This window comes from Nyctereutes procyonoides, unplaced genomic scaffold (assembly GCF_905146905.1).
Source record: "Nyctereutes procyonoides isolate TBG_1078 unplaced genomic scaffold, NYPRO_anot_genome, whole genome shotgun sequence".
Lineage (NCBI taxonomy): Eukaryota > Metazoa > Chordata > Mammalia > Carnivora > Canidae > Nyctereutes > Nyctereutes procyonoides.
In genome coordinates this window covers 6,391,595-6,408,901 of record NW_026575131.1, presented here as the reverse complement: position 1 = coordinate 6,408,901, position 17,307 = coordinate 6,391,595, and the positions used below count along the sequence as shown (strand labels likewise).

Here is a 17,307-nt window from a genome sequence, read left to right as displayed (position 1 = left end):
GATGCAAGAATAAAAATACCGTTTCTTGCCTCTGAATGGTCTATTAGAAAGGCCTGAGGCCAGTGGGGATCCAGCTCCTACAACTGCTGCTCCAGGCTGCCCTCTTAGAAGGAAACACCTGCTCCTAATCACATCCTCTTCCTCTTGTTTTTCAAAAATCACTTCAGCTATCACACTGGCTTGCCAAGGGTCACTGTAAAGTGCTCAGACCCCAAGCCTCTCCATCACCCAGGGAATTGGAGGGGGTGTTTTTTGTTTTTGTTTTTGTTTTTTAATTAGACGGACCCATTACCTCTGCTCTTGATCGCTTCCTCACACTTGAACTCACTGTTCCCTTAGAAGCCAGGGAGACCTGACAGTGTAAGACAAAGACCAAAGAATGAGGAGTCAGTGGGAGCTGCTATGGTTGAAGAAGGAGGGTTGGGTTCCTGATCACCACTTATTCAGCCTTTCTCTGTGGCCTGAGGCATCTAAGAATCCTAGAGTTTTGCAGAAACAGGCTAAAAGTGTTGTATGATTTGAATGTGTTACTAATCATGGAAGAGCATATTTGAGGCCTTTATCAAGTTTGTTTTCTAGGGATCTCCCTTTTCTCCCTAGTCATATAACCTTCCCTACTGCACATAGCCCTAGTCCTTTCCTTCCCCACCCTTTCAATACCTGCTAGAATTTGGCTCCCTCATAGCCAAATGAGCTGATTCTGCTATTGCTAGTTTTTTTCTTGTTAAGTAATCCTCTCTGTGCCTGGTTTCTTTGTCTGTAAACTAGGAATAATAGTAGTATCTGTCACCAGTTTGACAGTCTGGTTGTTATATTCTCCTAGTATTTAGGATCTCTTAAAGAAAATAGTCCCCTGCTTTATGTTCCAAAACCATGCCAGAGGCCAAGGTGGGAGGATTAGAGAGCCTATGCCTAAGGCTGTGCCCCTCCTGGGATCTGGGATCTGGTGAGGGTTCACATTCTCACCCATTCACAATCGCAGCACATTGCCTTTGGCATCACATGAGAACAGCAAGGCTCCCTGGCCAGACACCAAGTTTTCCCTTCATTTTCATTAAGCAGCTGCCCCATTAATGGCATTTTATATATTGTTCTCTGTTTGTTAATGGGAGTGAACAAATTTGGTGACTATAAAAGGAGGGTCCCTCTGAGAGGATGACTTTTGACCATATTTTCTTTATTTCTTTATTGTGGCTGCTTTTGGTGTGAGAGGGGGCCTCAGTAGGGTTGTCAAGGCTCTGCCTTGCATCATTGTGTCTCTGAGCACATCTACTGTTATAAATTGGTCAGGGTAGGCTATGCCCTGGGATTTTGGAAGCAGAAATAGCCCAATCAATGAAGGTAGCATTCCAGAGAAAGCAAGAATGCCACCATCCCATATGGCTGCAAATTTATCTAAAAATCCTATGACTCCATCTGGGTTTTTTAGAGGCAGAGACACAAGAGTTGAATTAAAGCATTTATTTTCAGGAGGGCTAAGGATAACATACTAAGCTCAGACTGATTCTGAAATCTCATTTCTTCAAGAAGTCTTTCCCGATTCACTGAAGAAGTGGTGGTAATGAACAATTATCTTCCTATTCATTGCCAACACCACCCCCAGCTCCAAAATCCATTCTTTTGTCTATGCATAAAGGAAATAACCCTTATCAGATATTACATTTGTTTAATTGGTAACTGTGTGCTTGTGACTTAATCTAAGTTTCCAAGGAGGCAGGGGTTAGATGCCAAGTCCAATACCTTGAGCTGACAGGGACTGCTGGAGATTAAAGTGGAGTGGAGTAGAGTAGGGTGAGCTCCCACAGACCTAACAACCCCCCCCCGGACCTAACTGGCTGCCATTTTAGTTTTGCTGTCCCAGGACTCTGGGATTTTGCCGTGGGCCTTCTTGGCATTGCTGTGGTGTCTGTGTAACTCTCCCACATGCTGGAAAGATGAGGCCCCACATGCCTCAGTGCCATGCCAGGACGTGGGCTGCAGCAGGACAGAGGTTGTCAGGCAGAGCTGGCATCCGCTTGCTGGCGATGCTGGAGAGCTATGGGAGCTCAGGCAGGTATCCAGAGGCAGGAATCTGGGCAGGCAGGACTTAAAGGTCAGATGGGGTGATGGGAAGAATCAGAGAAGGCAAGAAAAGTCTGAGGGGTTGGTCTTGACAATCAAAGCAAGTTGAAAACCAAAGAATGGCAAGGACAGCAGGGTAAAATGGAGAATGCAAGGAGCAGGAAGAGACCTACCTGGGTGCTGTCCTGCAGTCCCAATTCCAGGGGTGATCTAGGAACCTGTGCTCTCCTTTGCTTCTTTAGCTTAGCCTCACCTCCTCATGTGTAAAATGAGATGTTTGGTCTACAAGATCTAAAGTCTCTCTTTTTTTCTTTAATATTTTATTTATTTATTCATGAGAGACACAGAGAGAGGCAGAGACACAGGCAGAGGGAAAATCAGGCTCCCCACAAGGAGCCCGATGTGGAACTTGATCCTGGACCTTGAGATCACTCCCTGAGCCAAAGGCATGATGCTCAAAGGCTCAACTGCTGAGCCATCCAGGCATCCCTAAAGTCTCTTTCAATAACAAATCTTGAGGGTTTGAGAGTCCCTGAATCATACTTTCAGTTCTGGAGGAGGCCTTCAAGATCTACAGTCAATAGCCGTTCCACAAAGGGGAGTGACCCAGAAATTACAAGATTTTCCAGTATTTCAAAAATAAATTCTATCCTTGCCAACAAAGGACCACAATATATGATCACTTAAACTGCAGTTTGATAATGGAGTTTGGGGGGAAATATAATAAAATGGTGTTCCCTTATGGCAAAAAGTTTGAGGAACTGATTAAATTCACTCCTTTCATTTTATATATTAAAAAAAAATGAGAGGAGAAATCATTTGCCCAAAGGGCACCTAGCAAGTTCCAGGCAGAACAAGAACCAGAAGACTTCATTTTTAAAAATCCATTCTAAGTTTCTACTCCTCCCCCCATACCTTCTGTCCCCACTGGCTCATGTACCAACATCCCTTATAGAGAATAAGACCTGAGCTTTTGAAAAATATTCTAGCTTTCCTTTCTCTGGTAAATAGAAGGCAAGTCTGATCTGGCAACTTTTCCTTCTAGCAGTTCCAGATATCAGTGGTTAGAGTGTAAACTAACCTAAGTAGCACTAGAGGGAAGATGCTGGATTACCTCTGCTGCCAAGGCACTGGAGATAGGTGTTTGAGTGGGTGTATGTTTGAATGGATTGAGCAGAAAAGGCCTGTGTGTTTACTATGGGAAAAGCATGGTCTCTGCAGAGTCTGAAAGGCAGCCATGTGAAGAGTTACAGATCAAAAATAAAAGGGCCTGGCTATGAATACGGCTCAACTATTATGTGGCCTTGGACAAGTGATCTCTCTGGGCTTTGGTTTCTTCACTTATAAAATGTGGGGGCAAGGGACTTCAGGAGGTGCTAGATATTTGCCAAAGGGTTTTCAACCCTCACACTGTAAGTATGTGTACCTCACCTCTTCTTTGTAGAGTTGTTCTGGTTTCTCATAGGTGAAGGATCCAGTGAGTTCAGTTCTTAAATGAGTAGTAAGTCCTAGAGAGACTAGGTCTATCTATCCTGAATACCATGAGCATGAAAATCTTCCTAAAGAATAGCTTTATTCATGACCCCTGCTCCAATTCTTAGGACTTCAGACTGCCTGCAGAAAAAAAGCTATCATTCCTTTCCTGGCATTTGAACTTTCATGACTTGTCCCCATGTTACCTATTTAGCTTTATCAGTTGTCATCTCTAGAATGCAAGTGTTTAAGTTAGAGACCCAAATTTCAATCCCAGCTTCATCTCTTTGCAGCTCTGTGACTTTAGGCAACTTTTGTACTGTCTCTGAGCCTCATATGTAAAATAAAGATGATAAAATACCTAGTTCATCAATTTGATATGAGGAATGAATGAAATATCCTTAAAATCATATAGGTACTGAATGAATGTTAGTGCATTCTTTCTCCCTTCCCCAACTAATGCATATGTCTTTAAAAATAAGAATAGTATACCTCTTTTATATCCTCAGTGTACAAAGCCTCCAACATAGCAAACCCAATAAATATTTGTTTGATAGATTGATGTTTGTCTGTTGCATTTGTCCAGATAAGCTGAAATATTTGCTTCTCTTTTACAGTTTGCCCAGCTGGTGGCCATCTACAAGACATTGGGAGGAGAGAAGTTCCCACTCATTGAGCAGACATACTACCCCAACCATAAAGAGATGGTAGGAGATTGAGTGGGGACTTTAGTCCTCTGGTGTTTACATTCTGAGCTTGGTGATTATGGGGCTCTAAATGCCTCAGCATTTCAACCCCCCAAGACTCTGTTGGGGATTAACTGTGGACCTGCTTTGTGGGGCTAGAGCAGCTGAATTTTAAATGCCAACCTCTTGCTTCCCAAATCCGGAGACCCAATAGGGAAGAGCAGAAACAAAGGCATTTTATGAAGCTGAAAAAGTAAGAAATCTTTGGATCAACAATCAGAAGATCCTGCTATTTTGGGTTCTAGTCCTTGCCCTGCCACATGTCACTGGACTAGGTTAGAGTCCCTGTGTGTGAGTTTCCCAATAGGAAAGTTAAATGGGCATCATTATTTCTGACCAGGATATCTAATATGGTACTTATAAAATGTAAGTGAGATTAAGTAATAGTCTTCTGGAAAAGTGTGAAGCACTCCTCAGATGTAAGGTGTTGTTCCTGTTATTATTCACCAGGCCCTTCCATTCCTTTGGCTTCCTCAAGATTGAGATAAGACTGGGCTAACTAACACTGTGCCTTCTCTGAGGCCATGCTAGGATGTCAGAAGGGGCAGAGAGATGGCATGGTTGGTTGGTACAGGACTAAAGCTAATGTGTTTCCTTTAAGACAACTTTTAGCTCAACTGTCTTCTTCCTCTCTGTCCCTACATCCTCTGCCCCAGGCCTGCAAGGTCAGTTGGTGACCACTAGTTAAGTCAATTGCTTAACCCACCAATGGAGACTTTCTGCCATAACATTCTAGTATTGTACTGTGGGACAGTGATCATGTTTGTTGCCTTTCCCACTCCCTACTCCAAAAGGGATCTCCATTTGAACAATTTCTGTGAATCAAGAACCTTCATTTGGCATATGGAGATGGCACTGCTTATTAGCAAACCACACATAAAAAATGAATAGCAACCTTGGGCCTTGAAAAGAACTACCTCCTTCATCTTTGCCAGGAAGAGGCTCTAGAACTTTAAGACCTCATCCTTAATAAATCCTTGAGGTGAACATAAGGGCTTTTCCCTTTCAGGGCAAGCTAGAAGCCTTGCACAATCTAAGGAACCTTAAAGGATCTGTACTTGGAGTTCTCAGAGAATCTAACCCACAGTGATATGGGGACTGAACTGAAGGGTAGACAGGGAACAAAACTGGCTTTTTTTCCTGCCATAACGTCTAGCAGGGCTGACCACTGAAAACAGTTGCAACAGTTGCAAAACACATTCCCCATCTACCATCTTTTCCCCCAAGTGTCCTTGTGTTACTTTTCTCCTGTCCTCTATCCTGAAATTTGCCCTCAAGAGAGGACCTGCTAATGCTAAGATCTCTCTGAGGTGTCAAAATCTAAAGGGGAATTTCATCTTACAATAGAAAAGCTGTTTTTGGCTTAAAAAAATTCTGAATTAGGAATAAAACCATTAGTAATCTAGTAGAGAAGGGCTTTCTAAAAGAAACAGAAGAGAAGCTTTATGGATATCAGTGGAGGGCTTTAAGGATAGTTAACCTGCAGAGACGATACCTAAGTCTATTCTTGCCTAAAGAGGTATGCTAACTGGACTAGATCCTCTGCCAGGAATGGTATTGAGGGGATTATAGCATGTGGAGGGAGGTTAGGCCATTGCAGGTCTTATGTTGGGTGACTGTATCCCCCAAGAGTCTCCCTCAAACAGATAATAGTATATGAAAAGATTAGATTGAGTGGGGATATGAGTAGAGGACATACAGCCATAATGGGTTGTTCTTTTCATTCCCCCAGTTTGTTCTGATTCTGATTCTGTCAACCCACTTTCTGGTATTGTACATCACAAGGCTACATCATCTCATATGTATAATAATCATCATTTCTCCCCTATCAGATCAGTTAAGGTAAGAGAAAACACACTCTCCTAGGGAGAAAAGGGAATAGTTCTGGCCTAGAAAACAAACTAAGCCAGAATCAAAATTTTCAGTAACAGCTTTCAGCTCAACTAAAAGGGTTTGGGAGGCAGGAGAGATGGGCTGAAGGCTGGCTAGAAAAGTCATATTACTTTCCCTGGCCCTTGACAGGTGCTGGGCTGGCATTTGGATACAAGCTATAACATACTCCATCCCTATCCTAATTCTAGCCAAACTATCCATTGGTACTTTCCATTGGCTGGCAGTGATGAGGCAGGTGTTGACAGCCAGAGCTCCACAGGGAAGGAAAACTGGCTTGGGCTTCAGGATGGTTGAAGGGATGTGATGGTCACTGGCCCCTACTAGGGCTGGATGATGTCAACAAACTCCTTCCTGAGGAGCAGGCGGCCCTGGTACCAGCTGCAGGTGCCATCAACATGCTTCATGCAGACATAATGCTGGGCTTGGTACCCATAGAGCTTCCGTTCCAGCAGCCAGTCTGTCCAGAGGCACTCGTTGGGGGCTGAGATGGTACAAGGCACTGTATAGCAGGTGGTAATCTAGAGTCATAGCCACACAACATCAACATGAGTAGGGTGTTCTTTTTCCATTATTGCTTTTCAGACTCCTACATATGCTTATAACCCAGCTCAAATGCCCCTGACTTCTGAAGCCTTTCCTAGTCCCCAAATTTCCTCCTGAGTTCCCCTTCCCCAATTTCCTAACACACAGTATTGCCTCTCTAATGGTATCTTTGGAGTCAGACAGGCCTCAGGGTTCTTAGTCTACCACTGACCTTGAGCAAATCGCTTCACTTCCTATAGCATTAATTTCTTTGCCTTAAAATGGAAATCTGAACTCTTCATAAATTTGTTATAAAGACTAAATTAAATATTTTAAATAGATAGACATTACAGGGCCTGGCAAAAAGTAGACTCTCTTTAAATGGTAGCTATATTATCTCATTCTTTATATGATGGCCACCTTCCCAGCCAAAATGTAAGTACTTTGGGATCATGGGCTATGGACCATTTTGCTTCCCCATCCCCAACTTCATACAGAGCTTGGTCCATGTATTTGGTTCAAATACAGTACAATACATGAGTAAACACATGCACAAAGGAAGGAATACATGAAAAGTGAGGCTGCAAGGCTCAAGACCCTTCCCTCACCCCCCAAAGACCTTGCCAATGGACATTCCCTTACTTGGCAGCCACAGTTCAGATGGTAGTGATGATTCAGACTTTCTCTCTGCAAAAAGGACAGGTTCTCCCAAGGTTCGATGTAGTTGCACAGGTGGATGAAGACTTTTCCATCACTGAGGACCTGACCTTCAAGGGGAATGGAGGAGAACCTAGCATGAGGAATCTGCTCGTGGACCTCCAGGAACCCAGGTCCTCAAAGAGCCCAGAATTGCCGCTTCTTCAATGGCTTCTTGGTGGCATGAAGCTCAATTAAAGAACCAGAAAAAACTCTGTAATTTACATATTAAAGATGTTAACAGATTATGTTCATATGAGAGAGAGAGTTGTAGGATGAAGGCCTTTAGTGTGGTGCAGAGAGCTTTAAAGTCAGACTGTTGGTACAACCCCTTTCTTTTCTCTCATTTACAGCTGTATGACCTTCAGAAAGTCACATGACTTCTCAGCTCAAAGATGAAAGTAGTAAGTTGTTGTCAGGATGAAATGAGAGAATGTAAAGTTCCCAGCACAGCTTGGGCCCACAGAAGCTTCCATAAATAATAGGTCCCTTCCTCTTTCCAACCCTTCCCAACATCTACACAGCCTAGTCTCCTGCCTTGTCGATACCTATCCTGGTGAGTCTCTCCCCTTCCCCACAGAAAAGCACGCCTTCTTTACTTATCAAACCCTTTCCTAGCTTCCAAAGACCCTTTTGAGTACCACAGTGTCCTCAAAGCCATCTGTGACCACCCTAGCCCATATCCCTCTTAGAACTTCTGTCACTCATTTATTCACTGAGCAGCTGCTATGACTTGGTCCCAGAAATACATATGACGGAATCTCTTTCCAAAGGAGCTTAATAAACAGTAGGGCAGATAGATAAGTAGATAAAAATTATCCAAAAAAAAAAATTATCCTGTTCTATAAGAATGAACAAAGCACAATTATCTCTATCTGTGGAAGGGGTGAGGGGCAAGAAAGGTGTCTCAGAGGAGATGATGCTTGCATTTGGCCTTGAATGGGTGGGTAGGAGTTCACCTACCAGACAAATGAGGGAAAGGAATTCTGGACATTGGGACTGCCCTGTGCAGGGTGGAGGGGCACAACCCAGCAGAACACCTTCTGCAACTACAAGTAGTTTATTTCAGCTCTGGGGGAAATGAGGGGCTGGGAACTGTCAATCTCACATGGCTGGAGACAAAGCTGGAGAGGTCAGCAGTGTTCTGGTCACAAGGACTTTCAACATTGGACAAAAGAGCTTGTGCCTTCTTCTGAAGAGCATGGGCCACTGATGACTTTTCAGAGGACTTGTATTTTGTCATTTATCCCCACCCATCAGTGAGCCTTGACACTGAGGACAAAGAACATGTCTTCTCCTCCCCCGAATGCACCACAGTGCCTGGCAGAGAGCTAGCACACAGAGGGAATGAAGTAAGTTTGTCTATTAATCCTGGGACCTGGAGGCCTCAGTGGCATGCCCTTGCCTCTGTCTCTCTCATCCAGAGGCTCCCAGGTCAACACAATTCCACATCCTTAGATCTGGGGAGCCTCTACCAGTGTAGCTTCTAATGGCTATCACTTCTCAAGAGCCAAGCCTGGACTGTGAACTCTTTGAGGACTGTGGCTTGTCTTTAAGTCTCTACACTCCTGCCCAAGGCCTGGCAGTGAGTGGGTGGTCGTTATTGCTGAATGGATGGACAGATAGTGGAAATTCCTCCTGTTCTCCTCACCTGCTGTGTTTTTCTTTTTGTTGCCTTCTTTCCAAATATTTTTCTTCTTTTAGGGGCAATTTAGGTCCCATTTACACAGTGAAGTTTTCCTTATTGTTTACAACCACACAGATACCTCTTTTCCCTAAACTATAAAATAATTTAGTATTGTGTTCATTCACTCACAGAGTCATATTCTTGTGTGGTTTCTTAACTACTCTGTCCCAACCAGTTGAGTATGGAGACCTGCCTGGGCCCAGGTTCATAGAGATTTGTTAGAATTGTTAGATTCAAGGCTTCTGTTAAAGACCGTGCTTTACTGTACCCCAGAATATGGCCTTTAATGTGAGTTAGCCAATGAGGCTATGAGCCAAGATCGTGACCCAACATAGCAACCTAAAGTTAATGCCATTATAGACTATAGTAACTATAGTATATGTGTTGTGGGGCAAGGTTGCACATGCACAATCCTTGTTTGTTCTGTGAAACCAAGGTATCACCTATAGTATACAGTGTCCAGTTTGGGGTCCTGTGTGAGGGGAGGGACAGGGACAGTCTTTATCCCATTTTGAGAAAGTGGCCAGGATAGGAAGGGGTCTGGGAACCATGACCAGCAGGCCTAGAGCTAGAATGCATGTATTTATGGTCCTCAGGCCTGTGAGGGATTATCATAGGCAGAGGGCAGAACTGAATTCACAAGGGGCAGTTTCAGAGTGGCAGATTTTTGGCTCAAGATATCAAACTTAACATCAATTAAAATTGTTTAAAAATGGAACCAGCTTCCCTAGGCTGGGAGAGCAGCTTGTCCTTAAAACAGTGAAGCAGTGGCCAAGATCACTGTAATAAAAACTCTTCATTGAAAGAAAGGTTACCACAGCTTCTCCCAACTCAGAGGCTGCCTCTTAGTAATACAACTCTGTTTTATGCCCAAGAAAATGCCACCTAGCTCAGCTTGCTGCCCAAGGAGCCCTGGCTCCTTCTTGACTGCCTTGCTTAGGACAGAGACTATTAGGGCCACTTGTTGGTCTTTAACTTACCAGTCAAGAGATATTGCTTCTGGCTGTTAGCTTCTAGTTTCACACCACAGAGGGAGGAATCAAAAGGTGTATAGATATACTGAACATCCTTGACTTTCTCAAACCCTTTAAACATCTGAAAGGCAATTACAAAAAACAATATTTAGTCAGTGAGTATACTTTTTATCTTAACAGGAAAAACTCACTTCTCAATCTAAAAAAAAAATTTAAACAAAAGTCTAGTTCAGGATTTGGCACACACAGATGGCCCATCTGGATCATTTCTCTCTTATGAAAAATCTAAACTTTGGTTTATTCCAGTGAGAATACCTCTAGTAGCCTCACGCATAGGCAGCTGTAGGACTAGATGGACCCCTAAGGGCCTGTGGGGCCTCCTCCCTGCCACTTCAGCATCAATACCCCAGGATCAATGAGCCAGGTTGCCTGACCTACCAGCCCCACTCCCAATACACAGACCCCACTCCTCCCAATAGCCCGAGGGGGTTAATACCCTGTCCTGTCCCCATGTACCTTTATCTGTTTGATTTCATACCGGATCATTTTTTGAGTGTCAGTAGGATCTGGACTGGCAGGAACTACCTTCTCACTGGATATTTTGGCCCTTATGGCTGCATAAGAAGAGAAAAGAGGGGAACTTCAGCAACCTGTTGGAACAGTTCCATCTGGCATCTGGATGACCTGAGCCCCCTGAAGAATTTTATGAGGGAATTCTGGGTTTAGGTCTTATTGGATTGTACGGAGGACCATGTATATGAGTGGGGACCTGTAAACTCCTCCTCTGCAGCTGCTAGAAGTTCTAAACCCCTCAGGCCTATTAGGTCTCTTTAGAATATACTTTATATTAAAGTATAATCTCTATACTTTACCTGCATAGCCTAGATTGCAGTGGGTTGGAGGTGGGCATCAGGATAGAAGAAGGAAGAGGAGCCCCTTGAGAATAGTCAGTTTGCAGTCATCTACTTACATAGTCTGAGGCCTCAACAGAGCCCACCCAGACCTGATGTTGGTAAATGTTTATTGAATTAATAAATATGTTCTGACCCTGCACAGAGGTAGTTTATCTCTCGCCATTTGGGCATTAATCAAAAACTGGTTATAAAATTCTTCTCTGTGCCTGGTCTAACACTAGGTAATAGTAGTCCATACATATGGTTAGGACAGGGTCTCCCATCCTGCAGAACTCTTGGTCTAGTAGAGAATACATTTACAAAGAATAACAGCACAGTATACTGGCAGTACAAAAATGTTAGGGATACTGTGGTAACACCAAGGAGTCAGGAAGTCTTCAGAGAAGAGATACCTAAATAAGACCTTGATGGATGAATAGAAGTCTGCCAGGAATTTAAAGATATGGGCATTCCAGGCAAAGGAAAGGGAAAGGGCAAAGGTGTGTGTATGTTGGGGTGGGGGGTGCATGGAGTAAACATCAGTTATAGGCTTGGTCACAGTGGGATGTTTATAATGAATGCCCAGTCCCCTGGCCCCTCTTTCCCCCTCCCCGCATCCAGTAGTTCAGAATAATCACTGGATAGCTCCTGTGACTTGTTCAGTGACACTCCATAATTGCAGTAGGCAGGGGGCAGGGGTTCATTAAGGGGGTCCCTTACAGTTTCATTTCCTTGCAAATCAGCCAGGCTCTGAGCTTGCAAGGTTGCTATGGCGCCGGCCCTGCCCAACCATCAGCCCCAGTAGGAGGCAACTGGTGCAGTATTTGATCTCCTCCCTTTTCCTTCAGACTCCAGGTCTACAGCTCAGCCCCAGACCAACCCCACACAACCACCCCCTGCTGTGGACCTCTTGGGCCTCCGGACTCACCAAGCGCGGAGTGGCAGACGTGCTGCTGGGGGTGCGCAGGGGCGCAGCTGCACGCCTCACCCATCCCCGGCGGCCGCAGCAGTGCCAGCAGCCGCAGCAACAGCGCCCAGCTCGGCGCGGTCCGGGGGCCCCGGGGCATGACACCGCAAAGCCCCGACTGAGCCTGTGAGGACTGTCAGACCAAACAGACACTCCAGGGCGCATCCAGAAGCGTCGCGCCCCCCACCCCAGGCTTTTTGAGGTGGACCTAGGAGCAGTCCCGCCCGGATGGGCTCCTCCCTCCTTTGGCAGTAAGCCAACCACGGCTGCAGGACCCACAGCTCTCCTGACTGGCAGGCTCAGTAAAATGAAGAGGGAAGCCAGGAGAGAGGCCTCTGGCCTCTATTACCCTGCCTGAGCAATTAAGCCTTATAGAAGTAGAGGGAAAGCACGGAGAAAGGATGGTGTCAAGGCAGAAAGACAGAAAGTGAAACAAAGACAAATGCACGAGGGCAGAAAGACCCAGGGCTTGTGATTCACTCTGAAGGAACAAGAGTGAGGAGAGGCACAAACAGAAAGTGAGACAGGCAGAGTCAGAGAGAGGCAGACAGAATTACAACAGGCAAAAGAGACAGTGACAGAGAGGACGGACCTCTTGCTGAGCTGCACACTGGGAATGAGACAAGCTACTCAGGGCTTCTTTCAGCTGCAGGAAGTGTTTTCAATGCCCTATTTATGAGGCTCCAAAGCAACAGCAAACAGTAATGGAATAGGACAGAGAAAGTTGGGGTGTGTGTGTGTCTTGGCGCTGTTGGCTGGGGGGTGGGGAGAGATGTCAGAGAAAGCAGCCTGTGCTTTAGAAACCCTTTCCCATATCCAGAGCCTCAGACTCTGCTGATGGCTGAGGACCGAGCTCCTTGCGGGGGTTATCCCATCACCTAAAGCAAACCTGGGACTTCAAAGCCCTCTTCAGACCCTAGGCTACACTGATTCTTGTCTCGTGTCATTATTCGCTGGAGAAGACTGAGTCTTGTCAAAGAACCAAGGCTCATGGGGTCACTGCAACCAGAGCCTTGTCTGCTCTGTTTGACAGAGCATAGGGCTCCAAGTCTCCAAAGGAAAAGAGACCCAGGAGATTATTGTAGGATATTCCCACACAGTGCTGAACTAGAAGGTGGAAGGCTAGGTTCCGATTCTGTCACAAGGTAGCTTTGCAACCTTTGTCTCTCTGGCAACCTCTACCTCACTTTCTTCCCCATTATATAGGCTTGAACTACATGTTTCCAAAGCCCTTTGAAGCTCTTTGCCCCAGCTTCAACTAGTCTCAGCCAGAAATACTGAAATCCTCAGGTTGGGTGTTCCCAGTATCTGTCCACACCCAGAATTCCCATAGGAATCTGACTTTTTATCAGAGTTAACTTTAAGTTTTTCAAAAGATATCTTCCCATTTTGGTGTGGTAGTGATGTTTGAAAAGAAAAGAATTGAAAGAGAGCTGAGTCTGATTGAGAAGGATGAGATTTGGGGACCAGGTTGATTCCTCATATAACACTCGAACCAAGATAGAGCCTGATGTATTGGAAGCATGGGAAAAGGCATCCAGTCCAACCTCTTTGTTTGGCAAATGTGAAGACAAAGTGACTTGTGAGGGAAAGTGACTTGCAGAAAGTTAATGGCAGAGAGGACTAGAGTGCAAATATCCTGACATATGGTGTAGTGCTTCTTCCACTCCACCCTAGTACTTCCTCCATCACCACTTTGTAACCACTTGAAATCCTGCCTTTGGAGGATAGTTCTCCTTTTAGGTTTCTATTGTCCTTCTGTTAAAGTATGACTATCCCAAAATAGAGTTTACACTCTTAAGGATGTCTTTCAAATTATAAGCATGCTGAATTCTTAAGTCATCTCTCCCAAACCCCAAACTGGGCAGAAAGAGGCCTTAGCATCCTAATGCTGTGTTTGGTGGTGAGTTTGGAGTGTTGGTGAACAGTGAAGACACTGAAAGGAAGGGAAAAGGCCAGGTTCAGAATAGGAAGCTGGACATTTGAAGGGGAAGGGGAGGGTACTAAAAGGTATAAGACAAAGGGACATTAAGATTCCAGGATATATTTCTTTTTAAATTCAGGTTTACTAAGATACAATTTATATACAACAGGATTCACCCTTTCAAAGATGCTTTTTTTTTTTCTAAATTCGCTTTGGTTAAGGACTGATCCTGCCCAGGGTTTGTCTAATGCAGAGATTGAAGCAATGAATTTTGAAGATGTAGAGTACTGAGTGGCAGAACAGGGTTCTTACAGTTCTGCTACTAGTATGCTATGACTTTAGGCAGGTCACTGTCACTCTACGGACCTCAGTTATTTAATTTGTAAACCAAGTAAGTTGGTCTAGTTGTTTAAAGGACCCTTCCAAAGGTGTTACCAAGAAAAATACTTGTAAGATTCCACAGAGATGAGGCACAGTCTGACCAGTTCATTCCTTCCTCCTCTGCTTTCAGCTGACACTGCCCACATTCCCTGTGGTGGTGAAGATTGGCCATGCTCACTCAGGCATGGGCAAGGTAAGGCCGTGGTAAGGGCTTGCTATGCTTTGGGGTTGAGGCCAAGAAGGGCACTTTTCAGAGAGCCTTATTATGCCTCCTTTCCCCATGAATTCTTTCTAAGGAATGATTTGGCCTCTCTGAAGCCATGAGTGTTACCCAAACAGACCTCTTCCAACAAGCAGAGTACAGGCCACTCACCTGGGCTCTTGGGCCCTTTATAGCAAGTGTGGCTCCTGAGTTCTAGGAGGGGAAACTAGAGAGGAAGGGTGTCCTAGGGAGATGTGACATCTAGGTTTACATACAGATCGACAACATCGTGGTGGGTTTAGAGGCTCAGAGTTCTTATGACTCTCAGTGTATGTATTGGTATGTCTCTTTTTCTTCCTCTCTGCCTTGCTCCAACATTAGGTCAAAGTGGAAAACCACTACGACTTCCAGGACATTGCTAGTGTGGTGGCTCTCACCCAGACGTATGCCACAGCAGAGCCTTTTATTGACGCCAAGTATGACATCCGGGTCCAGAAGATAGGCAACAACTACAAGGCTTATATGTGAGTGGGGCTGGGGACCCAGCAGATACTCTTCACTTTCTCCTCAGCCCAGTGGAATATCTGAGCCTCCAGGTAGCAGCCAACTCTCAGTTTTGCCTCACCTGGACCAAAAGGCAGAGACCAGAGAGAGGGTGCCATTCAAGTCAGGGAATCCTAGCGTGAGTTCCTTTCTAGTCAGAGGAGGTCACATTAACTAAGATGAGAAATAAAATGAATATTTATTTTATTCATTTATTTCATTATTCATTTATTCACTAGCCTCTAAATGAAATTTGACATCCCTTCGGTTATAAACCACAATAGGCTATTGTAGTAACAACAGCACAAGTGCCTTTGTTACTAAAGGTAATCACAGAGATTTTTGATTCACTTTACAGTTACGCCAGGTATCTTTAAATACCAGTTATTTTTATCACTACTCAGGAATCATGGTAGTTACTAGAACTGTCACTGCATTTGTACCTGAAAATACTTTTGTTATTTACAAAGAAATATATTGTTCTACTAATTGCAGATTTGTTTAATATTTTGATAATTATTTTAAATAACTGGGTTTCTTTGTTATCTTATGTACTTTATTTTATACACTTACATATCTTATATATTTTTATATATTGAAAGGAATCCATAAGCTTCACCAGGCTGCCAGAACTCAGAAAAGGTTAAGGAACTCCTAAATGAAAATATATAGCCCTGGAAACACTCCACAGCATTAAAAGCCTAGTAGTTATGAGAATAGATGACTTCTCCACCTAACTATGTCCATTTGCCAGAATGGAAAGTTAAGTTTCCTCCATTCGAATTTAGAGAAAGAAAAGATTTAAAGATGACCCAATCTTCTATAATATACATAAGAATGCAAATAGCTTACAATTCCAATTTTGGAAATGTGAGCCTCTCACTTTGTAAAACCTATAGGGTAGTATTTCCTTTACAAATGAAGAACATTCTAACATACAAATTTGTTTTTGGCCGCTCAGCACTTAAGCAGACTTTAAGCCTAAACAGCTTCCCTTTCCCTTGTCCATCTATTTCCATTGTTCTTGTCTCCCCTGGTTAGTGTTTGTACTAAATCCCACCCCTGGAATTAGTTAGGAGCCATGCCCCTCCCTCCCTTGTCATAACTCTGCACACACCTCTCTTTTCGCCCTTTGCACACATGGGAATTTCTATTATCCTTTAAAGAGCTCCCTGGGCAGGAACAGTGAAATCATCTCTGCAGCCCCATCAACTTGTGCAGCAGCAGGCACAGAGGAGGCACCCAATAAGTATTCAGGGAAGAGCCCTTGTACAGAACTGAAGCATAGAATCTTTTTTACTTTTTTTTTTTTTACTATATTGCTACTTTTTAAAAGTTTATAATTTTTTTATTTAAAGTCTTGCTGCTTCAAAAAGGAATTTAGGATTGTTTTAAAAGTGTACACGATATAAAAAAAGTGTACACGATATAAGATAATTTAAAAGACCATTGTAAAAAAAAATAAAAATAAATAAAAGACCATTGTAAAAAGTAGCTAAAAGAAGCAGAAAAATCAGTATGTGTAGGCACCTAGGAAAGCAGATTTCCTACCCTTTACTTTTACAATCCCCTAAATTAAAAAATACAACAAAATAACAAAGTAAAATCTCCTAAATAAACACAAAATGCTTATGACAGTGGAGCAAAAGTGTCTTGATCCTTAAAACAAGACACCTCATTTTTAAAGGCTAGGATTTCCAAAAGCAATTTCAAAGAAGCATAAGAAAAGAGAATCCTCTATTAATGATGAAAGGTGAGCAGCCAAAGAAGCTTTAGAAAACATTTACTTACTTTTTAATTTGCAAAGGACACTTATTTAGGGGAATATTCAGCTCCTCTTGGCTCCTCTTTCCCAATCATCTATCTGCTCCCTTGCTTTCAGAAAGAATTGACCTGACAATAGCCAAGATAAAATTTGAGAGTCTTCCCTACTCCCTTAGCTCTCACCATGGAGATCCAGAGACAGCCATGTTTGGTGGGAAGAGGGTACTGTTACCACTCTGCTTTCAGTAGGCCATAATGTGCCTCTCTCTGTGGATGTCAGATGACCTACAAGTCCTGAGAGGTAGTTGAGCTGTTACTGAGTGGCTTTGGGGTGTCCCTGATGCTCTCCCATGCAACCTAGATAACCTAGGATGGATCTGTGCCCTGCATCTCATTGTTAGAGATGTGTGAAGTCTGAAGGACATTATTATTATTCGCTCAAATTTCCAAGCCCCTATTACGTACCAGGGTCCTGTTCTGGGGACCAGGAAGTGAGTGACTCTCTGCCCCTACCGTTGAAGAGCCCAGCCTGGTCACAGGGACACACTCATAAACCACCAACATTGGGAAGACAGTGTTAG

At 43.9% G+C, this 17,307-nt stretch overlaps 2 protein-coding genes across 2 annotated transcripts in view; one reads left to right on the top strand and one right to left on the bottom strand.

The window, feature by feature from the left end:
- The window catches only part of SYN2 (synapsin II), a 205,057-nt gene that overhangs the window by 162,120 nt on the left and 25,630 nt on the right, over positions 1-17,307 (top strand). The window contains exons 5-7 of the mRNA XM_055343437.1: positions 4,152-4,241; positions 14,348-14,410; positions 14,801-14,943. Coding sequence (XP_055199412.1) covers positions 4,152-4,241; positions 14,348-14,410; positions 14,801-14,943 — 296 coding nt within the window. The remainder of the gene's footprint in view (positions 1-4,151; positions 4,242-14,347; positions 14,411-14,800; positions 14,944-17,307) is intronic.
- TIMP4 (TIMP metallopeptidase inhibitor 4) lies at positions 1,447-12,088 on the bottom strand. The gene is made up of 5 exons (XM_055343438.1): positions 11,874-12,088; positions 10,569-10,666; positions 10,059-10,173; positions 7,338-7,462; positions 1,447-6,691 (listed from the first exon to the last, which is right to left on the bottom strand). Exons 1-5 carry the CDS (start codon positions 12,010-12,012, stop codon positions 6,494-6,496), a joined length of 675 nt encoding a protein of 224 aa, XP_055199413.1. The 5' UTR covers positions 12,013-12,088; the 3' UTR covers positions 1,447-6,493.

Excerpts from the sequence above, each read along its gene's own strand:
- TIMP4 (XM_055343438.1), bottom strand. The coding sequence starts at position 12,012 with ATGCCCCGGGGCCCCCGGACCGCGCCGAGCTGGGCGCTGTTGCTGCGG. Across the intron at positions 7,463-10,058 it reads GAAGCAATATCTCTTGACTG|GTCAGGTCCTCAGTGATGGA; the intron begins GTAAGTTAAAGA and ends TTCCCCTTGAAG. Across the intron at positions 6,692-7,337 it reads ATCTGAACTGTGGCTGCCAA|ATTACCACCTGCTATACAGT; the intron begins GTAAGGGAATGT and ends CTATGACTCTAG.